Here is a 23,411-nt window from a genome sequence, read left to right on the forward strand (position 1 = left end):
TAGGATTTGTCAGGATCATCAATTTTACAGTTGGTCATGGTAAAATATATTACAGAAAGAGCTTATGCAACAATAACTGATGGAAGACAACACGTGAGAATGTGAGACTTGGCTGTAGCTCATGCTCATAAATTTTAGCACAGTACAGAATTTCTAGAAAATTCTTTCCTATGCATAGTTTTTTTAAAAAGTTCCAGCAATTGCTTTAGAATAGGAGAGAGCTAATTTTTTTTCCTTCCCACTTAAAATGGTTTAATTCTGGTCTAGAATGCTCAAGAAAATAAACCTTGAAGAAGTTTTTTTTTTTATTAAGGATAAATACACTAAATTAATTTAGATTGCTTACCAGCAATGTTCTCTCAGATTTCCTTACTAACACACAATTTCCATAAAAATAGCAAGATACATTCTGCAAGACGGATACATACACAGAAAACAGTATCCCAGTATTCCCAGACAAAAAAAAAAAAAAAAAAAAAAAAAAAGAGTAGTGTAAAACACAAATACTGTTCAGTTCTGGGTATCACTGCTGGCAGCAGCAGTACAAAAGGTGATGTCAAAAGACCATAAAGGACTAACACACCAGTTAGTTAACAGTTGACAGAGCATTTCACTTTCCCAATCTTTGTAGATAAATGGAACGTGTCAGATCTCATTAATCCTTTAGAGCTGGTTTTCACAGCCTGAAATCCTGACACCACCAACAGTGGGACTAAGATCAATATCCAGAATTCAGAAACAATTATTTAAAAGAAACTAAATTATTAATGAAAACAAATGTCTTCAGGAATATCATCAAGAAGCCTTATCATTTGAAGCCTTTTAGGAATTGCTTTCCTACAACTCATATCACGAATCTTTGTACCTTAAGGTACAGTTTGAAGTCAAAAATTATTTTTACTACTTCACTGGCTTCTGCAGAGGTATGGCCAGAGTGCTCTTTTCTAGGCAATAACAAAATAGTTTTATTGAGTTCAGCTCTGGAAGCAAAAGGCCAGTAATCTGACCTCAGAAAAGCCAGTTCAAGTTCTCACCTCTTTGAAAGCCTCCCTGAATTCTCCTCCTGGGGCCATTCCCAGCTGTTCTGTGATGTGAGCAGAAACCTTCAGAAGCAGCATTTGCATCAATCCAGACATGACGCCGTTCTGGCAGAAGAGAGAGAAAAACGTGTTTAAAAAATGTCAACAGGCTAAAGAATGCACTATTTACAGAAGTGAAAAAAACCTTAATTATTTTAATGAAGAAACAGCACTGAAACTACATTTTGGAGCCAATTCACTGATCAATACAGGCCATATTTCAGTTTTTATTAGTTTTATTAGTTTTCCTCACTGTGCGGCCAAAGTAGTCTGCCTTTCAACAAAAATGCACTGCAGGTTAAGAAAATAAAGAAGGGTAGCCAGACTTATTTCAGTCTATATTTACTCTGCTTGAAGAAAGTGTCTGAATAACTTAATGGTTAAACAGTTCATACTGTGCATTTAATTTTTATTGACATATCAGATACAAAAAAATAAAGGGACCACAGGAACATTTACATTAAATGTACAGTGAATGCCATGTCCTAGAAATACTGAAGTGAATAGCCAGTGGTCTAATCCCAGAAACGTCTACAATTGTGAAAAACACTAGGCTGAAGACTGATTAGATGAAGAAACACAGCGAATCTAACATTGTACAAGAAGTTCCAGTGTATGCTTTTGGAACACAAGATCTTAAAAGAGACCTCACAGTCCTGAGTATGAGTGAGTCCTACAAGGAGATTGAAAGCTCTCTATTGCTTTTTTGAACTAGACTTAAAATCAAAACTCTTGTCTTGAGAAAGAATTCTCCTATGTATACCTAAGCAAAATTTTCCTTCCCTGACCTTTTACAAAAAGAATGAAAATAAATCTCAAATCCATACCTTCCGTCCAGCTCTGGCTGCCCTCAACAAGTTACTTTTATAATTAGGACTCAAAGAATCAACATTACCTGTCCCATAGCATAACCTGCACCTTGGTTACACATTTCCTCTAACTTGCCATCAGACTATAATTCTGCCAAAAGGGGGTCTGCCCCTTCTCTCAACAAAGGCTCATTTCCTGCTATATCATCAGCTTCGTGCAGCTGAAGATGAGGCTACATAGGATAGCCTGACTTAATATAAGTCACCAGGGAAAGATCCTGGTCTCCATTCCTTGATCAAATGATCCACCCTTTGCCAGGATCTAATGCTTGTGTGACCTCTCCAAAGGCTGTGGGTGGGTTTGTGCCATTAAATGGACTCAAGAGTCACTGAGGACCAGAACTGGCAAAAGAGAGGGGTTATTTTCAAAGCAAATTTATTACCTGCTTTATCGTATAACAAACTAGCAAGCATGGAAGAAAGTCAAGTGCTGGGCTTCTGGGGAGAGCCAAGGAAGAAACAGGAGAAAAAGTGATTTCACAGCATCCCAAAAATCTTAGGATAATGCAGCCTGGCTGATCTCTCCTTCAGGATTGATGCACCTAAAGTTGTATTTTTACACTGTCAGAGGAAGATTCATCCTGTTGGCTAACAGAGGGATACATCTTTGAAGTGTTTCCAAGTTGTCTGTGCTCTTAACCTGCATGAACCTTAGTGCCTGCCATATTTGTTTAGTATGAAAGAGATAGAGTGACAAAAGTTGTATATAGTAGCAGCCAGCAACAACTGGCCAGCCAGATACTGCTGGGGGATAAAGAGAAGAGTGTACAAAAAATGATGAGAGCAAAACAGTAAAGAAGGTTATTATCTATACTAGATTATTCAGTGTTGTTTCAAGGAAAGCTAACCACAAAAGAACATTAAATCCTGAGTGGATGGCAATGGTTTTGTAGATTAGATGCAACAGCCATAAATAAACATAGCAATGCACAAGTGTAAAGAAATTTAACTGCACAGGCAGAGGGATGCAAAGCACACAGGAAAGAGAAAGAAAACCACCAATTTTATCAGCTCAATGTTCAATAGCAGTCAGAAAGCAAGAAGAGTAAGAGATTACTGGGAAAGGAACAATAGCAAAACATGAAAGCACTGCTGTACTATCTTTAGCAGACTCTTGCCTTGAAAACAAGATACTTTGACTAGAAAATGTGCAAAGAAATACCAAACATAGGAGAAGAGATTAAACATACTAAATACCCGTGAAGCTTGGGAAAGGATGACTGAGGAAAGATACACTATTGGACACACAACTAGCACAGAGACACTGAAAAGGGCAGGAAGAGAGAGCAATAGCCAGGCAAAGAATACTTCCTATACTATGTATGGGAACACAGCCTATGCAGGGGGCCTTGGAGCTACTCTTTGACTGCATAAGTCACTGATCCAGCACCAAGTGCAGAAACAAGCCATGTGAACTTTCATTCACAATTCTTTAAAAAACCCTCATTCCCATGAAGGAAGGCAGCACAGCCTTGACACCTGGAGCTGGTTTTCCTACTGCTGCAAGACCACTAGAGGTTAGCCTTCAAAACACAAGTGAAGGAAGCAAGTGAACAGCAGCCTGCTCCTGTCCATGTGGATGTACCTATCATCTATCCATTCATGTTATATCCATTTTATTTAAGAGGACTATCCTTGTGGTTTACCTAAACATGGGGGGCTGTATTACACAGTGCAAAGGTGAGCTTTTCTTCAAAAGCCAGAACCAACATTACAATATAGTCCTCCACAGGGAACTTCAGACAAAAAGAGGTTAAGCTATGATTTTGCTGTCACTAGCTCACTTTCTCTTCTGTCCCCAGAGGAAGGCTTCTCAACTGCCCCTCTTGCCAAGAGCAGCAATCTTACAGCCACTGGGAGATGATGTAGCAAAAACCCAACCCCTACTCAAACTGTCATAGGGCCATGGTATAGACACAGAAGGGACAGTGGAACCAGGGAGAAGTCTTACCAGTTTGGTTTAAGCCAACTCTTATTGCACATTTCCAGGTTATCCACATTTGAGCCAGATAGCAGTCTGCACTATGTTGTCTTGCTTAATGGAAAGCAAACAGGGACCTTTCTGTACACAACTGTAAGGGTTTTGAAATTCAAGAAGGAGCTAAACGAAGTCTGGTTTTAACCTAAAGCAGTTACTTGACAAGCTGTGGATGCCAGTCACCCATTGCAAATATGTACATTTTATGCTAACATTTTGCTCAGTTTCCAGATTCAATTAAGAACAATGAAATCCAATTTTAGTGCTCAATATTTATGTAGTGATTATAAAAAGACACTATTTGGGCTTTTTTCCTCATTTCCAAACTCAAGAATGAAAGCTGAAAGCAGCTTTGTCTTTTAGTGTAGCTTTTGGGCCTACCTCATTTCAATGAGAAGAAGAAACTAAAGCATAACTGAGTAACTTACCAACTGGTCTGATTTTTCTCAGAGAAAAACAAAGACACAATAATTTGGCATGAGACAGTTGGATTGTTCTTTCTGGTTTTCCCTATACAATCCATGTTGTTAGTGATTCAAAGGGGAAAGGTTGGGGGATTTTTTTGGTTGAGACCATAGATAGAGAAATATGTTCTTTAAAAGGCCCAATGCTCAAATTTTATTATTTGCATTATTCTTGCAAATAAAGTAAAGGAGACTAATACTGGGCTGTAAGAATAGGAAGGATTCTTGCAGTATTCTCTGACTTTGGAGCCAAGAGAGTGTGTGTTTTCTTCTGTCTGCACACAAGATCACTTCAAGCCCTGGTAGGAAGTAGTAACTGCTAAGTTGACAACATGAGTTTACATCCCAGAGAAAAAAAAGTCTGCTATTTTGTTTTCATTGTCCTTTTCCTCTTAACACATCAAAAACTGTTGCATTTAGCTTTGATATAAAGAAAGAAATGTTTCTATGCCTGTTCACATGGTCAGAAGACCCCCAGCTATATTTGTTCCAGCTGTTGTGAACATGCATTTTGGCTACATGCATCAGAATAATCCACCTTAACTAAGATAAACAGATGCAGCAATTCATGCAATATGCAAGTGTTTTGCAGTGTCTTTCCCTTTGATAGGGCATAAATAAAGAAAACTGGAAAGATGCATTATTGCCTAACTCTGTGAGTCAGAAAGCCTGCCCTGAGACCCTGTGTGTGAGCACACACACTGCATAACCCCAAGCCACTGCAAGTGCTTCTGCATGCATGCAGATTATGCTCCTATGGGGGTGCAGTCCTGGAAATTCCCCAATTACATCAATAAAGCAATTGCAATATACAGTTACCATACAATCAAAAGAACAATCAATGAATTTCTTCATCCAACTGGACAGAAACTCTTTTTACTATTGACCATGCACTGCCATTTTAAACAAGTGTCCTGTCATTTTTAAGTCAGCTTTGTGCTGTTTCACTGCGCCTAGCCTAATATTACTTAAATGCAAGCTAGCTAGGTGGAACTGAAAAAGTACAAGACTTATTTTTTGCACACACATCCAGACATGTCCACATCAAACTCCGAGAGTAGTTATAATGCGAATAGAATACCACACTTTTTAGCCCAAATTTTTCAGAATCCCCCTTCAGGGCCTATGGTCAATTAGAAACTACTCAAAACACAAATCGATAAGTAGGAATAAAGAGCAATACACTAAGATGAAGATGGAATGCAACTAAACAGAAAATACCAAAATTAAATGCTCTTTAAATAGTTGTGACACAGAGGTAGATTGCAGGACTAATAATATTTAAATATATTAGCAGAGCATTGGAATGCAAAGTTATACTTATGTCCTGCAAATGGAGCAGCTGTTAAGTGCAGGCGGATTCTTGTCAAGGTCAATTTGCCCTACCAATCCTGTTGTGAAAACAAAGTGCTCAATGCTACATCTGAAAACACAAAAAACACCCAAACCTAGCTTTGCCACTGTAATAGTAGTCTCACCTACATCAACAGTATTAGGTTCCCAACTAGTGGGAACAATGGTTCTGACTGCAATTTGACAAATTGGTCTTAACATAAGCCTTAAATTCCCACTGTAGGAATCATACCTGCTTTATAGCTTGTTGAAGTTTTTCCAGATTTATTTCTTTGGCTTCTTTTAGTAATGTCTTTTCATCCATCTTTAACATAGAAACTCTGTACTGGCACAGTTCCACCACAACTACATCAGGTTGCACTTCTTGTATCGTCTGAAAAAGATGTATTTATTTATACTGCTTTAGAAGGAAATAAACAGAAATGCAGCCAACATCAACACTTTAAAGAGAAAAGAGACGTTAAAAGCACATTCCAATAATCATTTCAATTAAAAAACAGTAGAATAGTAAACAACAGTTCTCCAAATAACTATGCATTGACAAAAACATTAAAGAAGGTGACAGCAAAAATGTCTTAGTTACTGGGTGCTTTGGGACATATTGTGCTGGGAAGGGGAGCAGAGAATACACACTTCATGTTAAACTTTTCACATTCACAAAATTAATTTGACTCTGTGGTATTTTGCAATCTGAGTTAGAATACACTTTGTGCTAGAATTGTCAACCCTAGTTCTTACAAGATTCCTCTTCCTCTAGCTCCTGAATAAAGCCACTCTAAACTGCACAGTTTGCAGGAGGTACCATATGAAATAGTTCCTACTTGCACTAGGGCTTCAGATGTATTTGCAGCTTGAGAATGGAATCCAAGTTTTGTGTGGCATGGTTTTATAGCCAAATACTATCCAGGCAACTTAAGCTTCACTAGTGAGATTTCTACTTTCAACACTGGGGCTGTATCTGCCTTTTTTATTGAAGGGCGAATAAAAATATTTTAGCTGGGAGAGCAATGTATTGCATCAAAAATTATTACTGTAACGTCTGCCTTTAGTGCTGTTAGCCCTCCAACAGCCAACTAGAAAAAACAGAGCCTGAAGGTTACAGCACAGAGCCAAGTCAGATAGCAGTAAGTAAAATGAAGTTCAGTTAAGTTGAAACACTATGAATATGCTGCTGAAGAGCTCACTGAGTATTTACCTTTACTACATCCTTTTTGCTGCTGTCACTGAAGTGGGCTGTTCCAACCACATATACTTTAGAACCATCCTCAGTGTCAAGCTCAGTCACAGTGCTTGGTAAAGCAGGTCTTTTCTGCCTCTTCTTCAGCTTCATCTCCAGTAGAATTTTAAATGCATCTGCATCAGCTATAAATGTAAAGAAAAATAGGAGAGAAAAGCACACATGATATAAAGTGCAGGTAAGTAAGACAGAAAATAAAAATGTCGCCACTAAACAGCAGAGCAGAGCTAAAAGGCCATTGATTTACCACTGTAATCTTACATTCAGTTCTGAAGCTACATCATTGAGAGTGCCATCACTGGAGAGGCTGCCTCCAAGCATGGGTCTCAGTCCAGGTTTCCTACCCTGTGGACACTGGGACAGGCTGTCCACGCAGTTCAGTAAGGGAAAGAGAGAAGCTGTGTGGCAGGTGAGGTGGACAGAGAAGCAAAGAATACTTAGAAAAGGTATACACTAAATTAGAGAAAAAAAAAAAAAAGAAAAAAAAAGAGCATTTTTAAAATTCTAAATGCGAAGTGTTCCATTTTGGGATTCTTATCTATATAAATGATAGCAACACATGGACACTGGTGTGAATATGATGGCAAAGTCACCTGCACATATTGGCACATACAGGATATCTACAGTACCGATCTTAGCCTTTTCTGTGATTAACACACCAGGGATCAGTACAGAAAGGAAAATTAAATCTCAAGAGGTATTTAGGTTAGGAATCTAATCATTCTTCACTAGATTCAACAGCTATTTAAGATCAAAATGGTACAATGTGAGTTTAGCTCCTCTATGTTGACATGCTTGCTATATTGAAAACAGGAGGATCTATCAGCTCCGTTAAATGCCAGACAGCCTCACTGACTGAGACAGAGAAGCTTTAACTCTACATCAATGGGAAATTAAAGTCACTTTGAATGAGCCATTTTTAAGCTCTAACACATCTTAAGAAAAAAAAAAGTATCGAGCAGGAAAGCAGAGTTTTGTTTCCAACCAACTCTCTTTCTCTGGTAAGCTGCTGCACAAGTTAGCAGAGGTCTCAAGTGGTCTCCAGAAGCCTGGAATAGGATCATAAGCCCAGGGGAAAAAAAAAGATTAGTGAACAGTTTGTAGGCAGGATGTCAAAGAAGCAGATAAATTACAACCTCCTACCACACATTCATTTTATGAATCTGGTTTAACTGTGTGGCTCTGGCCCCAGTTCTGTCCCACAAATGCTAATCTTGTAAGACTTTACATAAAAAAATAAAACAACTCTGAACCAAAACCAACCAAACAAAAACCAAATTAAAAGAAAACCAACCAAACAAAAGAGGAAACCCAAACTCATAAACCAAAAGCAACCCTTCAACATCTTTCTTAGCATTTTATCAACCTACTACTTCATGGTCAATACCCAAGAACATGGTATATTGTAATCAGTACTGTCTGAGCTAAGACAATTGTTGTGGCCAAAACAAATGGTGATGCTAAGGAGGAGGCAAGAAAAAGGACTGAAAAAGGAAGAGGTAAGCCTGTTGCATTTGTAGCACTCTCAGTCACATGATTATAAAAGCAGCCATAGCAGATCAACAAAAACCCACCTAAACAAATATCCTGCCTCCCACTATAGTCAAAAGTGGATGCCTAATGGAGAATATAATACATGGGGAAGTGTGTGTAATACCTATCTCAAATACTTTCCTAGCCTAAAGCCACTTATGGTTCAGATTCCCCCAGTTGAAAGTGGTTTCTATATATTTTGTAACCCGTAAAGGGTGTAATTTCTATTTATTTTTCAAGCTTTCACCTCACACATATACGCAGTATTGGATTGAATAATGCTTCATGTGAAGAAAAAATGCAATAATGGTACAGTATCAGATGTTATAATTTAAGGACGCAATTAAGGAAAACTCAGGAGCAGCTATGGTTTTTATTGAACCGAGTTCTATATCTGGAGAAAAAAAACAACATAAAAAATTAATCTGCTTCTTTAGGTCTGCCTACACCTTTCATAGCTTCAGTCAAGGCTCTGTTTGCTCCTATGAAAGCTAAGATCCCTAGGAATTATTCAGCAGTGTTGCTGTTACACACTAATTTGTCCTATGGTGGTTCAGAAACTATTATTTGCCAGAAAGCACACTCTGAATGTTCCTATTGTTACAAATTAGCACTGTATACATTAATATTACAACAGTGTATCAATATACATAAAGCAAATTCTAAGAAGCCTTTGTTTTTTCCTCTTGAGAAATGCCTGTCATTATCTGATCTCACCCATAACAGGTAAGAAAATACACTTCCTGGGTTTCACAAGACAGTTTTGGTCGGAGTACTTTTATTGCCACATCCTGCAGGCTTGCCAAAATATTATCATGCTAGCATGGGCAAAGCATTCCACTTGGGTCAACTGATCGACATCATACTACTAGATGCCAGACTGTCAAAAGCAAACACATTTATGCATCACTGGCTTACAAAGCAATAACTGAGCTTAAAACAATAGCTGAGTGTATCTGTTAAGTCTAAAAATATTTACTTTTGAAAGTATGGGATCAGCAAACTGACAATCGATATGTCATTGCTCTTTCTATATTTGATTTACACAACTGGGCCTTGAAACAAATCAAGAACAGACTAAATCAACTACGACTTTATTAGCACATCCCTTTTTTGCTAACAGCCCTGTCCTTTTTAGGAAAGGAAAAGGCAAAGACATTTAGTTTAATACCCTTCCAGTATGACACACCCTCCCCAGTCAAACCAGAAACATACAGATATTCTGTGATACACTTGACGTTTCCTTTGGGCCATCTTCTGGTGCATCAGAGGACGACATTGGGTCTGCAGCAGCCTGTATGAAACAAAATCAAAACGAGGCTGGGAATTACAATGAAATGTTTTAATACATCTTTCCCTTTGTGAGTTTGCTCAATTTGAACCTACTAATAATATTCAAGCAAGTAAATAATTTAGGAAGTGTCACAGTTCAAAGCATCTGTAGTTTTACAACTATTTTTTTCCTAGCTGCCTGAGTATGAGAACATATAAAAAATGAACTACTTCATGCCTATTTTAAGAGATAATATTTATACCTGACACAGAGTTTTAAAATACATGTGATTCCAAATAAAAAGAACAAACTTATCTCTAACATTACTACAGCACTTTCTGTGTTGAAAACTAAAATGTGCACTGATTATTTTATACCATTTGACTCAACTAACAGTCAGCATTAGTATGTTGGGAGTCTGACAAAGTTAATCAGTACTCACAAGACTGAACACATCCATTCTAGAAGAGTCAGGCCAAGTATTTGTTGGAATAAGGCAATTACACAGTATGCACATCAAATCTTAGAAAATTCATGTGCATGATTACTTTATACATATCAAATCAAAGTCAAAAAGATAAAAGGCATCTGCAGAGTTTTGCTCTCTAAAGGAACAGAAGTAAATTGAAAAGATTCCCAAAGACTGATTCTTAGATGTTATCCCTAGAAGTATATGATACAGGTCTTTGGCTAACAGAAACCTTTCTTATTTTTAATTAACTGGTAAGTTTTAAAACCTGTGCATAGAATTCAAACAATTCCATTCATTCAGCCGATGTCATTCAAGTGAGAGTGGCAGAGTTATTGCAGAAAAGACTCAGGAATAAGGGAAAGCTAAATTATAAACTACCTTCAGGCAACTATCTTAATTCAAAGTATCTTCAGGTTGATTATTGGAAGAATTTGGAATTTCTGAACAACATTAAGTCAAAAAATTAGAGACAGGATGAGAATCCAGCGTCCTTTAAGTACTTCCCAAAGGAAAGACAATATTAATGAGTCAGCAAGCAGGCAGCCAACCTCTCCTGATGGATGTCAGCTTTTTAGGTGAAATGACTGGTTTCTTTACTTTATACTTAACCTGGTAAGGTTTAAAGCAAGGCTGTAAAAAGCACATCGAATCGTTAAGAGCTCTCTACAAGAGTAATTATTTTCTTCTTGTATTCCATTATGCCGAACAGGAATTTTAAGAAAATAAATCCTGAGTGTCTTACCATGGCCCCACTGAAGGCAAGAAAAAATGTATGATACATTTCATGGAGTAAACTCAAAAATACTACAGCTTTACAGTGCGAAGTTTAAAATATTCACAGCAACACATCATCCTTTCACTAGCAAAAAAGTCTGTTCATTGTCAACTGCAAACTGCAATTACACTGCAAATTGCAATTACATTCACAAATCTAATTTAACACCAGCTCAGCTTTTGATCACAACATATGGCTTGCCTCTACTGCTTGCATACTTTAAGTCTAGTCACAACAATATTTTGGAAAAAGTTATCCATCTGTAACATATGGAATTAATCCTGTCACTTATGCTGGCTTTGTCATCACAACACTGCAATGAGCACTGCACTAAGCCACCACATTAGGAATCTGTTGTTCTTTTTTTTATTAACAGGACAAAATAACTGACGTTCTTATACTTCATAAGAGAAACTTCCTGAGCTTCACCAATTATACCAGAAAAAGGTTTTGAGACACGTGAATATGAAAGGAGAAGAAAAGGAATAGAAATGATAGAAAAAGCATCTCAGTTTAATTTGGCAAGGAACTTCAGTCATGTACAATGAGATTATTCATATATAATCAATTTCTGTAATTTAGTCACAAAATCTTTTTCCGCCTAAAGGTTTAATCTCATAGCTTAGGCTATTTTATGCAATTCCTCACTTGAAAGCAGAATAATAGAAAAGACGCATTTTAGCTTTTGCAATTGGAGGGAAAGAGAACCTGAAAATAACCTAAATGTACCAAGAAAAATAGTACTCTATCCCGGGTCTCCACCCCTGTTTTAAAGCGGTCTCACGCTGGCATTCTCAGTCCTAAGACTTTGCAGAACTTGTCCAAAAATGAGTGGAAGCACCTGGCTTATACAGTCTTGACCTTCCCTGCAATAGTACTGAGATACAAACTTCATCTCCAAGCCCTACCTCAGGCTGTTGCTTCTTCTGCATTCCTGCAGCGTAGGCTTATTTTCAACAACCAACCACACGAGAACTGCAAGAAGTAAAAAGAAATGGGTGAGAATGAAAAATTAATGGCATAACCCAAAATATATGCTCAAGAACAGTCAGGGAGAAAAAAAAAGATGTGTCTCTACAGTCCCTAATAAAGGTTGAAGTAATAAAAGCAGCAAACTGAAGAGGCACAAATGTCACCTCAACTCTACTTCCATTAAAAGAACCACAGCAAACCAACAGCAACTCTCCCAGCAGCAGGTAAAACTAGCCTGTTTTAGTATGATTCTTGAGCCAGAGCACAGTTTCTGCAACAAAAATCTTGCTCAACTTAATCAGTAGTTCTGTTTTGTCCATATGCACTACATCAAGACAGTTTTTAGGCAGATTTTAGGAGTCATCTATATTTCTAGGACTTCACTGCTGCACAGAATAGGAGAGCAGTCAATCTTAATATTCAACTATAGTCATACATGTTGTTCTATCTGCATCATGTGACCACATATATATAAACATGCCAGGGTTAGAAGATCAGTCAGCTAGTATCTGCGTGACAAATCTGTGAAACTAGGTTTTCAAACCCTTAGTGAATGGTTTCTATGTTTTAGTTTAACAATAAGGACGAAGGAATCTTACAAGTCCAAAGTTGGCAGAGTGCTGTAACTGGACTTCAGTGGTACTCTAGAGGTGATTACACAAGACACTGAATCCATGACTAGTGCTCATTCTGCTTATTCTCACTGCCATCCCACTAATATTGAAGCACTCAAAGAAAGTGCTGCTTCTCTACTACTGCACTTTGGGCTACCTCCATTTGAGCTATTTCATAATACATGTGAACAGTTTTTGATTTTATTAAATAAAGAGAGAGCAATCCTGAACAACTTATTCATAGAATGCATTTGCAGTCCCACTCTGAGGAATGGACAGACAAGTTTGGCTCCTGCCCTATGGTCAGGTGAGGCTGGAGAGAAGCTGGCTGGCATCTGGTTGGCAACATACTTCAGCACACAAAATGTGATGACAAGCCTCTCCCTTCCCCAAGTACAACAGTCACCTGCAGTCAGATTAGGGCTCTGCATTCTGGTTTCTAGAAAACCATTTTGCTTTCTAGCTTTGCTTAAAAGACATTTCTTTAAAAGAGTATTTGCCTGGCCACTATAAAGTAATTGAGTACAATTCTGTCCACTGGCACATCTCCCTCCATGCAGCAGAGGGATTCCAGGAATTTGTGTCTTCTTCCTGTCCACTGCTCATGGTCAGCCAGCAAACCGGAGATCAGAGCTGCAGGCTGGGCAAGAAAAAAATGCAGTGGCCAAGATCTTGGCTTCTGCATGGTCTCTGGAGCAAAATCCCCATGAAACCCAACAGAGCCCCACAGCTTGAGCAGGAAACAGCTACAGACACAACTCCTGAGCTGCAAGGCAAATACCTCATTAAAACAAAAAAATACACACTGCACACAGTCCAAGAGGTTCATTACAACAAGCTATTCAAAAACATGCAAGAAGTCTGCACAGGCAACATAAGCACTCCAGTGGTTTTGCTACAAGGCACGATATAATTTTAAAACCAGGACCTTCCTGCCTTCCAAGGAGTCAAGTCAAGGAAACCTGGATGTCAGAGTAAGCTGAAATGGCAGGTGAAGCTGAACTGCTCTTCTGCTTCAGTATTTCCACAATTTATGAGTGGTACAGACAGGTCTAAAGCAGCACAGTAGAAGAAAACCCCTGCTTTGAGACCCGCAACCTGACTGGGACACACCAGCCCACGGACATCTAACTGCAGGCAGTCTGTCGGTTTTGTGGGCTGAAGTAAACTCAGTGCCTCTTTTATCCTGTCTCGTCTCTGATAGACTTAACTACTTGTTGACTTAGGCAGTAAACCACACTGGAAAGCAGGCTCAGTTTTAAAGAAACACCACTTTTCCCCCCACCACTCTACCAAGGCATTTTTACTTCAAATGATCAAACAGCTGCAGGAAGAACTGCAGCACTAAAACTTGAGGAACAGCATGAAGCAGAGATGCTGAAACCAATTGCCTTCTGAGAAAATACTTGTTCAACTACAGCATCACTGAGAGTGTACCAATACTCTGATGCTCAGCTCTGGGCTTGGTTCTCAACTGCTTTGTGTATAAAATACCACAGTTGTTTTCTGTCTGTGAATCAGCTGGCCCTAAATACAGCCTAACATTCTAAGCTTGATTAAGGCCTGCTGGCGTTTGAAAGCATGTCTCTTATCTACAGAATATTCTTTAAAATAATGAACTGCAAGTTTTGTTTAAAGAATAGACTCCTATACAAAAGCACTACATGGTATTTTTTCCCACCAAGTGACACTTTAGAAAACCTCACCTGATTCTCACCACTAACTTAAATTATATGTCTAATACTTGTGGGGGTGGGGGAGAGAGCTTCGAAGTTTACTCATGCAAACCAGCACCGGTTTTTAACTGACCTATATCTTTAGAGGAAACAAGCTGTTTGTTTCCAGCTTACTGTTTCACTGTTGTTTCCAGCTCCAGCTTCTGCAGAGAATCCACGGACCAGTACTTCCATGGCCAGATGAGAGAGTGGGCAGCCACAATGACAGGCAAGTCTAACACCGTTTTTTCCTAGGCCCTTGGGAATCTCATGAGATTTAGTAAGTGCAAGGTGCTACACCTGGCTTGGGGCAACCCCCCATTGTCAATACAGGCTGGGGGATGAAGGGACTGAGAACAGCCCTGCTGAGAAGAACCTGGGAGTGCTGGTGGATGAGAGGCCAGACATGACCTAGCAATGTGCATTTGCAGCACAGAAAGCCAACTGTGTCCTGGGCTGAATCCAAAGCAGCGTGGGCAGCAGGGAGAGGGAAGTGATTCTGTCCCTCTGCTCTGGTGACACCTCACCTGCAATGCTGCATCTCTGGGGTCCCCAGCAGAGGGAGGACACCAACCTGTTGGACGGAGTCCAGAGGAAGCCACCAAGATGGTTAGGTGGCTAGAGCACCTCTCCTGCAAGAAAAGGCTGAGACAACTGTGGTTGTTCAGCCTGGAGAAGAAAAGGCTTTAGGGTGACCTAATTGCAGCCTTCCAGTACCTGAAGGGAGCCTACAAAAAACACGGAAAGGGACATTTTACAAGAGCTGTAGTAACAGAACAAGGGGGATTGGCTTCAAACTGAAAGAGAGTAGATTCAGATTAGATATCAGAAAAAAAATCATTACTGTGAGGGTGGGGAGGCACTGGAACAGGCTGTCCAAAGAGGCTGTGGATGCCCTAACCCTGTGAGAGTTCAAGATCAGTGGATATGAATGGAGCTCAGAGCAACCTGGTCTAGTGACAGGTGCTTCTGTGACCTGCGGGAAGGTTGGAACAAGATGATCTTGAAGATCCCTTCCAACCCAGGAATTGTATGCCCTTGTTTTCAGGTGCTTAGATCTGCTCTAGTTACACTGGAGGTGAAATTTTCCATGCAGAAGACCCGTTTCTAGACTCATCAGAGTACAGACAAGGCTGGGTGCTCAGCTAACAGCATCTTCCTCAGCAACACTGGAAAAAGTCCATATATTTCGGGAATTAGTAAATACCTTGGACTCCAGGCTGACCTAGCTCATACACATGAAAGACAATATCGTTGTACATCTATGTATTCACAGAAGGCATGTGTGTGCTATGACAGTTGAAATATAATGAAAGCCTCTGAGAGAAGACTGAATGTATACTTTGCTGTTACACAGATAACCAACTGAAGCACGCAAATCTGTATGCACTTCCTTCCACCATGTCCAACAGCAAGACAAGGGGCCAATTCAGATCCAATTCTGGCAACCATCTGAATAATTTACATCCATGAATTTCCAAATTTATAGGAGTTTAATTTTCCAACCTGTGTTTTGGGCTTCTTTTTTTTCAAACTTTACTTTCCTAAAGAAATGACACAAAGTAAAAAGACATTTTATTTGTCTGTGCTTGCTCATCCATAGGTGACAATTAATTTAAACAATTTTGGCAAGCAGGGAAGAGTCTCACAGTCATTTAGAGGTGAAACACACAGCACTGCTCCTCCAGAAGAAAAAGATCACTGAAGATTAGAGGAGGTGCATGTGAAAAAGAGGTGGTCAGCAGAACTTGCCAGGGAACAGAAGGAAATTTGATCCCAAGTTGAAAAGTCGCAGGCAAAAAAACCTGTTCAGACCATTATTTACAGTGTTCCATAATATGTATACTGCAATATCTCATAACCTCAAATTCTACTTACCATGAGATTTGGCATGAACATGTGAAACCAACCCAATTCCCCTCCTCCAGCTACTTCAAAGGCCTGTAAGAGTCCCTTGTGAGATATATCACATACTGAAAATCTCAGACATGACTGCACTTCTTTCAGATGCATTGGGAGACGCAGCTTTTAGGCACTCGTAAAGATCAGAGATTACTAAGTATTTCTGTTCTCTGATCTGCCTGGAGACTGTCTTAATCAGGGATTCATTCTCCTGTTTCGAGTATTACCAAGAAAATTCCTGGAGCTAAAAGAAAGAGGAGTCTGATCTTGCTCCTTTTAACCCAGAAAAATGAGGCTTTCCCTCTGAAATTTTCTTGAAAGAACTCCTTGATGATTGAATCTCCATCTCAAACACCTTTTTTCCAGGCAAGCAGAATTCTTGTGCTTATTGCATCTTTGTTAGTCCAAGGGGGCCTGCCATTCACTGGACCATTAAAACTGTTGTATGTATACATACACGTGTGAAAAAATGAAGTCCTTTTGTCAATTCTTAAGATACTTAGCAACCAAACAGGAATTTTTGAGACCACCAAATAAACTGCAAACCTAGAATTTAGCCATTGCTCATCTCTACTGATAGGCACCTATTTCCTCTCAAGCTTTTCTTGTTCTGACAGCACATGCAGGACAGCCATTACTACTGAGAAAAGTACTGCCAAAGAGGGGCTGTATTTTTCCCATGCACATGGGTATTATTCTCTTTTCCTCAAAACAGCAGGTTCAGAAAGGATCACACAGTAAAGTTCAACATCTTCTAGCAATGCTTACCCTGAACAAAGGCTGGCAAGGCAGAGGTAGAAAGAATTCCCTGCCATGGTATTTCACATGAGTCCTCCAGTTTTCCTAATATAAACCAGCTTCAGTGGCACTTCTTTGCACGAAGTTTTCTCACGAACTCATTTTTCATACTTGATAGCCTTAGTCGACCGAAGTGTTTCAGTTCTAGCTTCATATTTAGGCATCCGAAACTCTCTTAGCTTGCAGTCTCAAGAACACAAAAGGTACATGCACTCACAAATCAGAGCTTCTAGCAAGGCAAGTTAAAGAACAAGAGGCCCTTTCCTGTTTAATTTCAGTGAGAAAATTCAAACACCACAGAGACAATTCACTACAGTATCCTACTACAGTAAGGCTAAACTTGCTCCTTTACAGTCTTGTCTAAATTTGCTTCCTTCACACAGTGATGCAATTGAATCGATAAAAAAGCTCTCAAAAAACCTCTTATGCTCCTACCTATAAAAAAAATATAGTCAGCTACTTTTTAACAAGATTTTTATTGGATGTTTTCCTCCTTCTGAGCTATACAGAAATTCAGAAGCAGCACTTTTTCCTCAACAAGGTCACTGCAAGAGGGAAATAAAAGTTGTCTGTAGTGTTACAATTGCTCTGTATTTTCTATGCACTGCACACACATCAGAATAGCTAGCAAAGAAACTAGGAAAAGAGTCACCAAACTATGGCTTGTTTCACCTTTTATTGAAAGGAACAGGCAAAAATTTCGGTGTTTGATCCCCTCAACAAACAAACCTAAATGTATCCATTAGTGCTTTTGGTAGCTACAATATTCACTAACATTACAGAAGGTACTCATCTCTTGGTATTCAAAGTGTTAAACCTAAAGCCTCTGAGAAAGGATTGTATGTACATCCCTATTTTACAAATAAGTAACTGAGGTGTATGCTTAAATACATCTACAAATCTGACCTCTGGTAGCTAAACAAGTAGTTAGAAGGCTCGTGGAACCTTTGAAGCATTTCAATTTTGCAATCTGAATTTTCCTTTGTTTTTAATCATTGGTCCTTCTAGGATCCCCACACACCCCACAGGACAGCACTTCTTCCTTATAACAAGGGACCACCACTCATCCTTGTTCCTCTAAAGTTGCTGTGGGAAAGACAAGAGATAGGCTAGGAACTGAATTTGAGAGCAAGCTGTCAAACAGTAAAGTGGAAGTCCTCAGTGAGAATATAGCACACCTCACACAGATCATGCTACAACTGAGCCAAAACTGACTTGAACTGGACATAAGCCACAGGTACATACGAAAGACTATGTCACAAATAGACTCATATGTGAGCCCTCTAACACCAGTATCCCTGCCCAGAACACAGCTTCCATCAGCTTGGCATGAGATGCAGCAATAAACATTTACCTGCATCTATATGCATTAAGTGTGCTGTGTTCCTTTCATCCTCTAAACCTGCAGTTTCACTAACAATGGATATTTGATTTAGCTGGTATAGCCTGTACACTTTACTACATTCATATTATGCACTGCATAAGCACGCCTCATTTGAACGCTACTACCCTTTAACAGGATCACTTATTTTATGTAAACAGAAGAGGCATATCAGTACTTCAGAAGATACAGACCCAACTCTTCTCTCACTGACAAACTGTTGCACTCTTTACTCACTGTCTGAAATACCTTACATAGCACCTTCCACGCTTAACATTTAACCTTCTAAGAAGGCAAAACCAAAGTAACAGATACCCACTTAAGTCTCAGCACCATATTCTGCAACATAAACAGAGTATTTAAGATTGATGAGGCTTTTTCCATACTTACGCACAGAAATCTTACACATGTTTACAAACAATCATCAGCTCCAAATGGTGTCTACTCTGTTGATAGTCTGCTCATACTCAGAAGGATGCATTAGTGGAAACCTGTCCGCCAATTAATGTAACAGCCACAAATTCAGAAATTGGAATGTATTTCATAATTATCACCAAGGTGACCTTATTGCATATACACATATTGCATGTTATCTCTTCGACACAAACCCACGCCTTTGAAACTTTAACTGAGCAACTGGCTCTGTAATCACAGATGGTTGTAGAGCATGGGTCTGGTTTCTCATGACTCAGAAGATCACAAATTTCAAAATGCATACTTTTACCCTCTGAGCATCAATGAGGTGTTCCTGCAAAATGAACTGTGCAGTCTATATGCAGCCTAAACTCAGGTACCTGCACACTAGAGTCAATATCCATTTGCATGCTTTGGAAGGTAAAACAAAAAAATCAAAGACAACCATTTTGCTTGAAAGGATGTGTTGAAACATGAGAATATGTGGCCTGGGACACTCAAAACATGTTTCTCGGTGAAAGACAAGAAAGCATTCTCATATGCTCTGTGGTTTTACAAGTTATTGCTATTACACTGACTGGGACTACTTGATGAAATGAGTAAGTATGAGGTGAATCAGGATGTAATGCACTGCATTGCAGATTTATGAACAAACTTTAGCCCAAATCCTTACTCTTTTAAGAGGTTGCAGAGGTTGTAAAGATACTGCTAAATTTAGAAACATGGGACAGAAAGACCACGGTGATGTGGCTCAAGTCTGGAAAGGCTGACAGTTTTTTAGAACCTACACATCTACCCAAGTCGCTTTCCTATTGTATTCCAATGTGAATTATGTGAATTCAGCAAATACCTAGAACCAAAATAATTTTATTAGATTTTCCTGTATCCAGCAGCTTCGGGTAAGATATCAGTACATCTCCCTCCATGTAAAGCTACGAACCAAGTGATACTTCTGGTTTTGGAAAACCCTCTGCAAAACACTCCCAAACAGAACAGAAGGAAAACAGCACAGCTGCTGCACATGTTCCAGAAGAGGCAGGTTTTCCACTCCGTTCATTACCTACAGGCAGCAAGTAAAGAAAATGGGTGAAAAAGTTCTGCGGTGTCTGAACTGAAATACATAATAGCTGTCTGCTGAAATATGCAGAAGCTGCATCTCAAAAGTACCAGCAGACACATTCACTTTTGCTATAAACACTTTGAAACACAATCCTCATGATGGTAAAATTGGGATTTCAGAGAACAAAATAACTTTGCCCAACTGCCAAGCACATTACTTATTAGTAGTGTTTTTCTGCCTGTCCCTTTCATCCTACTCTCCAAACACTATCTATGAGCAAGCTGATCTACTCTTTCAAAATCATTAGGTGAATACAAAGCTGAAAACAGTTATATGACATGGGCCCATCTTCTGGCAACAAGTAAAGAAACACAGCTCTACTGTGGCAGGGAACTGAAGAAAAACTCCTTAAAGACAAAGCTCCAGGGTAGCAAATTCCTGCCTGCAGTCATGGAAGCCCCACAAGAACACTAACAACTCAGTGCTATCAACACACTCACAGGAAAGCTGTTCTACTTCCAGGTCCATCCAGCTGTTGCACCATTCATTTAACCTATAAAGGACCCTGCACCTAACAAATTCACTACATATATATATATATATATACATACACAAAAAAGAATAATTTAAAAATCTCTATTTCCATGACCATCTGCTGCCCTTCCAAGAAATGAGAAAACCCCTCAGCAACTCCTGATCCCAGCTCCTCACACACAGGCCTTCTTTACAGGCTACACTATAACTGGCTGCCTTGCTGTCCTTCTGAAGGACAGCTACCAGTTGTGCAACACGCAAGAGATGCATCCTAGCAAGGCAAGGATCTCCAGATGCAGCACGTAGGTGACCGGACACTTGTGAGCATGACAGTTGCACTGTCCCTAGAGACAGTGTTATTTAGCAGACACTCCTGGAGCTCCAGTGTAGATGCAATAGATGTAAGGTCATCAGGACCTTTAAATTCTCGCACATGGACAAGCTAATTTCCTGCATCCCTCAGTGATTTCAGTCAAAACTGCAAAGCAGGTCAACTAAATGCAGGGGAAGGAAGGAGGCAGGAGTAGAAAACAGCTCCTCTACTTGTTTTTTTTTTTGTTATTAGAAAAAGAATTGCACAGGAAGAGAACTTGTCACTGAGTGCATGCACGGTTTCATGCAAATCTACAAATTGTGGTTAATTTTAAAGTTATGTTCCCCTGAGCCCTTTTTTAGAAAGGGAGAAAAATACTCAATGCAAAAGTTTTAAGTTCAAATTCAGAACCGCAGTGTTAACTAACATGTTCAAACCACTGAAATTTGAATGGCCCTTTAAAAAAAACATTCAATAACTGAAGATCTGATCTCAGATTCAATTCACATAGGTATTTGCAAATACGTTCCTAATCTGGTAACAGCCACCACCAAGAGAATATATTGGTCAGATTTTGGACTAAACCATCTATGAAAGACAGCCAGTGTCCTGTCTCCTGACAGGACAAGGAGAGCTACAGAATCCTTTCCCACTGGCACTGGCTGGCAAAGCACACGCTGAGATATCACTTCAGACAGACACAGTTACACACCACTCCCATTAAATCTGGAGCACACTTATCTCTGGCTTGCTCTCATTTCTACATTTTCAAAGACTGCCTCAAATCTCTTTCTGCACTTTCCTGAATAGCAAATAAGGAAAAAGAAGATGCTTCCCAGAAAGTATTATTTTAAAAAAGCACTCTTATGGCTCTCCCACAAATAGACGCCAATACCACGTGGTACATTCACAGTTGTGGTGGCAGCAGCAGCAGCGTTTCATCATATTTACCATATGGAAGAAAGAATACACTGAGAAATCAATCTAACTCTTCTAGCACCAAGCTATACAGTATCCAAGTCTACAGTTAAGATGCCAGAGTGCCAGACACTGTGAGGACTGAAATTTAAAATAAGCAACTTAAAATTGAAATTTATAATACAATAGTCAAATCAAGTTGCTGAATCTTGAAAATCTACTGACTGCCACCAACAGCAGGGCACAAACCAGTGCCACAGACACAACCCAGATTTTTCAATTAATAAATTAATTTAGCTCAGGATAATTAAATGGACACATGTTTTTTCCCTACTGTCCAAGGTCTATCCCCTACTAAAATCAGTAGAGAAACCCCTGGAATTGGTTTGGGTTTTTAATTTTTTTTTACTTTACTCTATTAGCTTTCCAAGAATGAATACTTTCATTAATGAGGTGAACAGTAGTTCCACAGACACACAAAATGGAGAAGTGTCATTCCAGACATCCTGGGTGTTTCTTTCGACTAGTATTGTCAGCACCACATTTGCGAAACAGCATCTAACTTGTAAAACACCATCCCGTTCTCTCACTTTTCCAACCCATCAGTTGCAACTTTCTGCAAAGTTTCACCAAAGAAAAACACTCTCTTTCTTCCTGAAAGCTGGCAAAAACAAACACCTCTGTTTTGTGGACATCTGCAGCAGTACGTGCATTTTCCTCAAAAGAAAAACCCAGGCTATGACTGTGATACAAGTTATGTCCAAGAGCTAGATTAATTTGAACTATTTTCAGAGGTGAATTCAGAAAAAGCCACAACTGTTTAGAGACAAAAAAGCCCCAAAACAAAACAAAAAACCTAAACAAAAAGAAACAAAAAACTGTGAGTCTCGGCTTTTCCGCAGCTCCCCGCCAGAACCAAACAAATCCCACGCTCTTATCACCAAACACCTGGATGAGGAGCGTTGTGCCACGTCCGCGAACCCCCAAACCAAGAAACAGCCGTAACGAAGGAGCTGAGTACATGCGGGTCGGGATCTTACAAACGGCCCCAAGAGTCTCCTTTCCCCACAAGTTTCCTGCCTAGCTGCAGTTCCCCGGCCGGCAGGGCAGGACACGGCAGCGCGGGCGTCCTGGCGGGACACCCCCGGGAGGAGGCGGCCAGCGGCCTCCCGGCCTCCTCTAGCCCCGCGAGCGGGGCCGAACGTCCCAGCCCGCCCGCTACGAGGCGGAGCTCGCCCGCCCGCCGGGAGGCCGCCCCCACCCGGAGACGCCCCTCGGCCCCGCCGCTCGCGGGGTCACCGGCGGGGCAGCGCCGGACCAGCCCCGGCTACAGCTCTCTCGCCAGGCCCGGGGAGCGCTCCCAGCAGCGGGAGCGAGTAGGGCCGCCGCGCCCCGGCCACCTCCCTGCCCAAGCGGGCGCTGCCTGGCAGTACCTCCGGGCCGGCACCTGGAGGGGCAGGGCCCGGTGCCTGCCAAGGGCGAGGAGCGAGGGGACACGGCCCCGCCGCTCGTAGCCCCCTCCCCTCCTGCGGGGCACCGGGAGAACCGCGACACCCCCCATCCGCTCCCCCTTGTATGCACCCGCCGCGACTGGGGTCGGCCCCAGCACGGCCCCGCCATCCCCCGGCCCGGCGGGACGCGGCAGCGCGGCCGCCCCCCATCCCCGCTGACCTGCCGTGCTGAGCGATGGGAGCGGCGGAGCCGCCGCTAGCCAGGGCGCTGCGGGAGGAGCGGGCGCGGGGCGCGTTAGCCGGACA

At 40.6% G+C, this 23,411-nt stretch overlaps 1 protein-coding gene across 4 annotated transcripts in view; it reads right to left on the reverse strand.

The window, feature by feature from the left end:
• The window catches only part of TRABD (TraB domain containing), a 33,027-nt gene extending 9,616 nt beyond the window's left edge, over positions 1-23,411 (reverse strand). The window contains exons 1-6 of one of the 4 annotated variants that reach the window (XM_014877736.2): positions 23,326-23,411; positions 11,942-12,008; positions 9,729-9,807; positions 6,939-7,105; positions 5,976-6,116; positions 1,035-1,145 (exon numbers count right to left, since the gene is read on the reverse strand). In XM_014877736.2, coding sequence (XP_014733222.1) covers positions 1,035-1,145; positions 5,976-6,116; positions 6,939-7,105; positions 9,729-9,807; positions 11,942-11,965 — 522 coding nt within the window. In that variant the 5' untranslated portion in view covers positions 11,966-12,008; positions 23,326-23,411. Of the gene's footprint in view, positions 1-1,034; positions 1,146-5,975; positions 6,117-6,938; positions 7,106-7,241; positions 9,808-11,941; positions 12,009-17,004; positions 17,022-23,325 lie in introns of those variants that run through there. The other 3 variants (XM_088165761.1, XM_014877737.2, XM_088165762.1) reach the window with 3 other exon arrangements.

The sequence above is a fragment of the Sturnus vulgaris genome, chromosome 5, assembly GCF_052056855.1.
Source record: "Sturnus vulgaris isolate bStuVul1 chromosome 5, bStuVul1.hap1, whole genome shotgun sequence".
NCBI lineage: Eukaryota > Metazoa > Chordata > Aves > Passeriformes > Sturnidae > Sturnus > Sturnus vulgaris.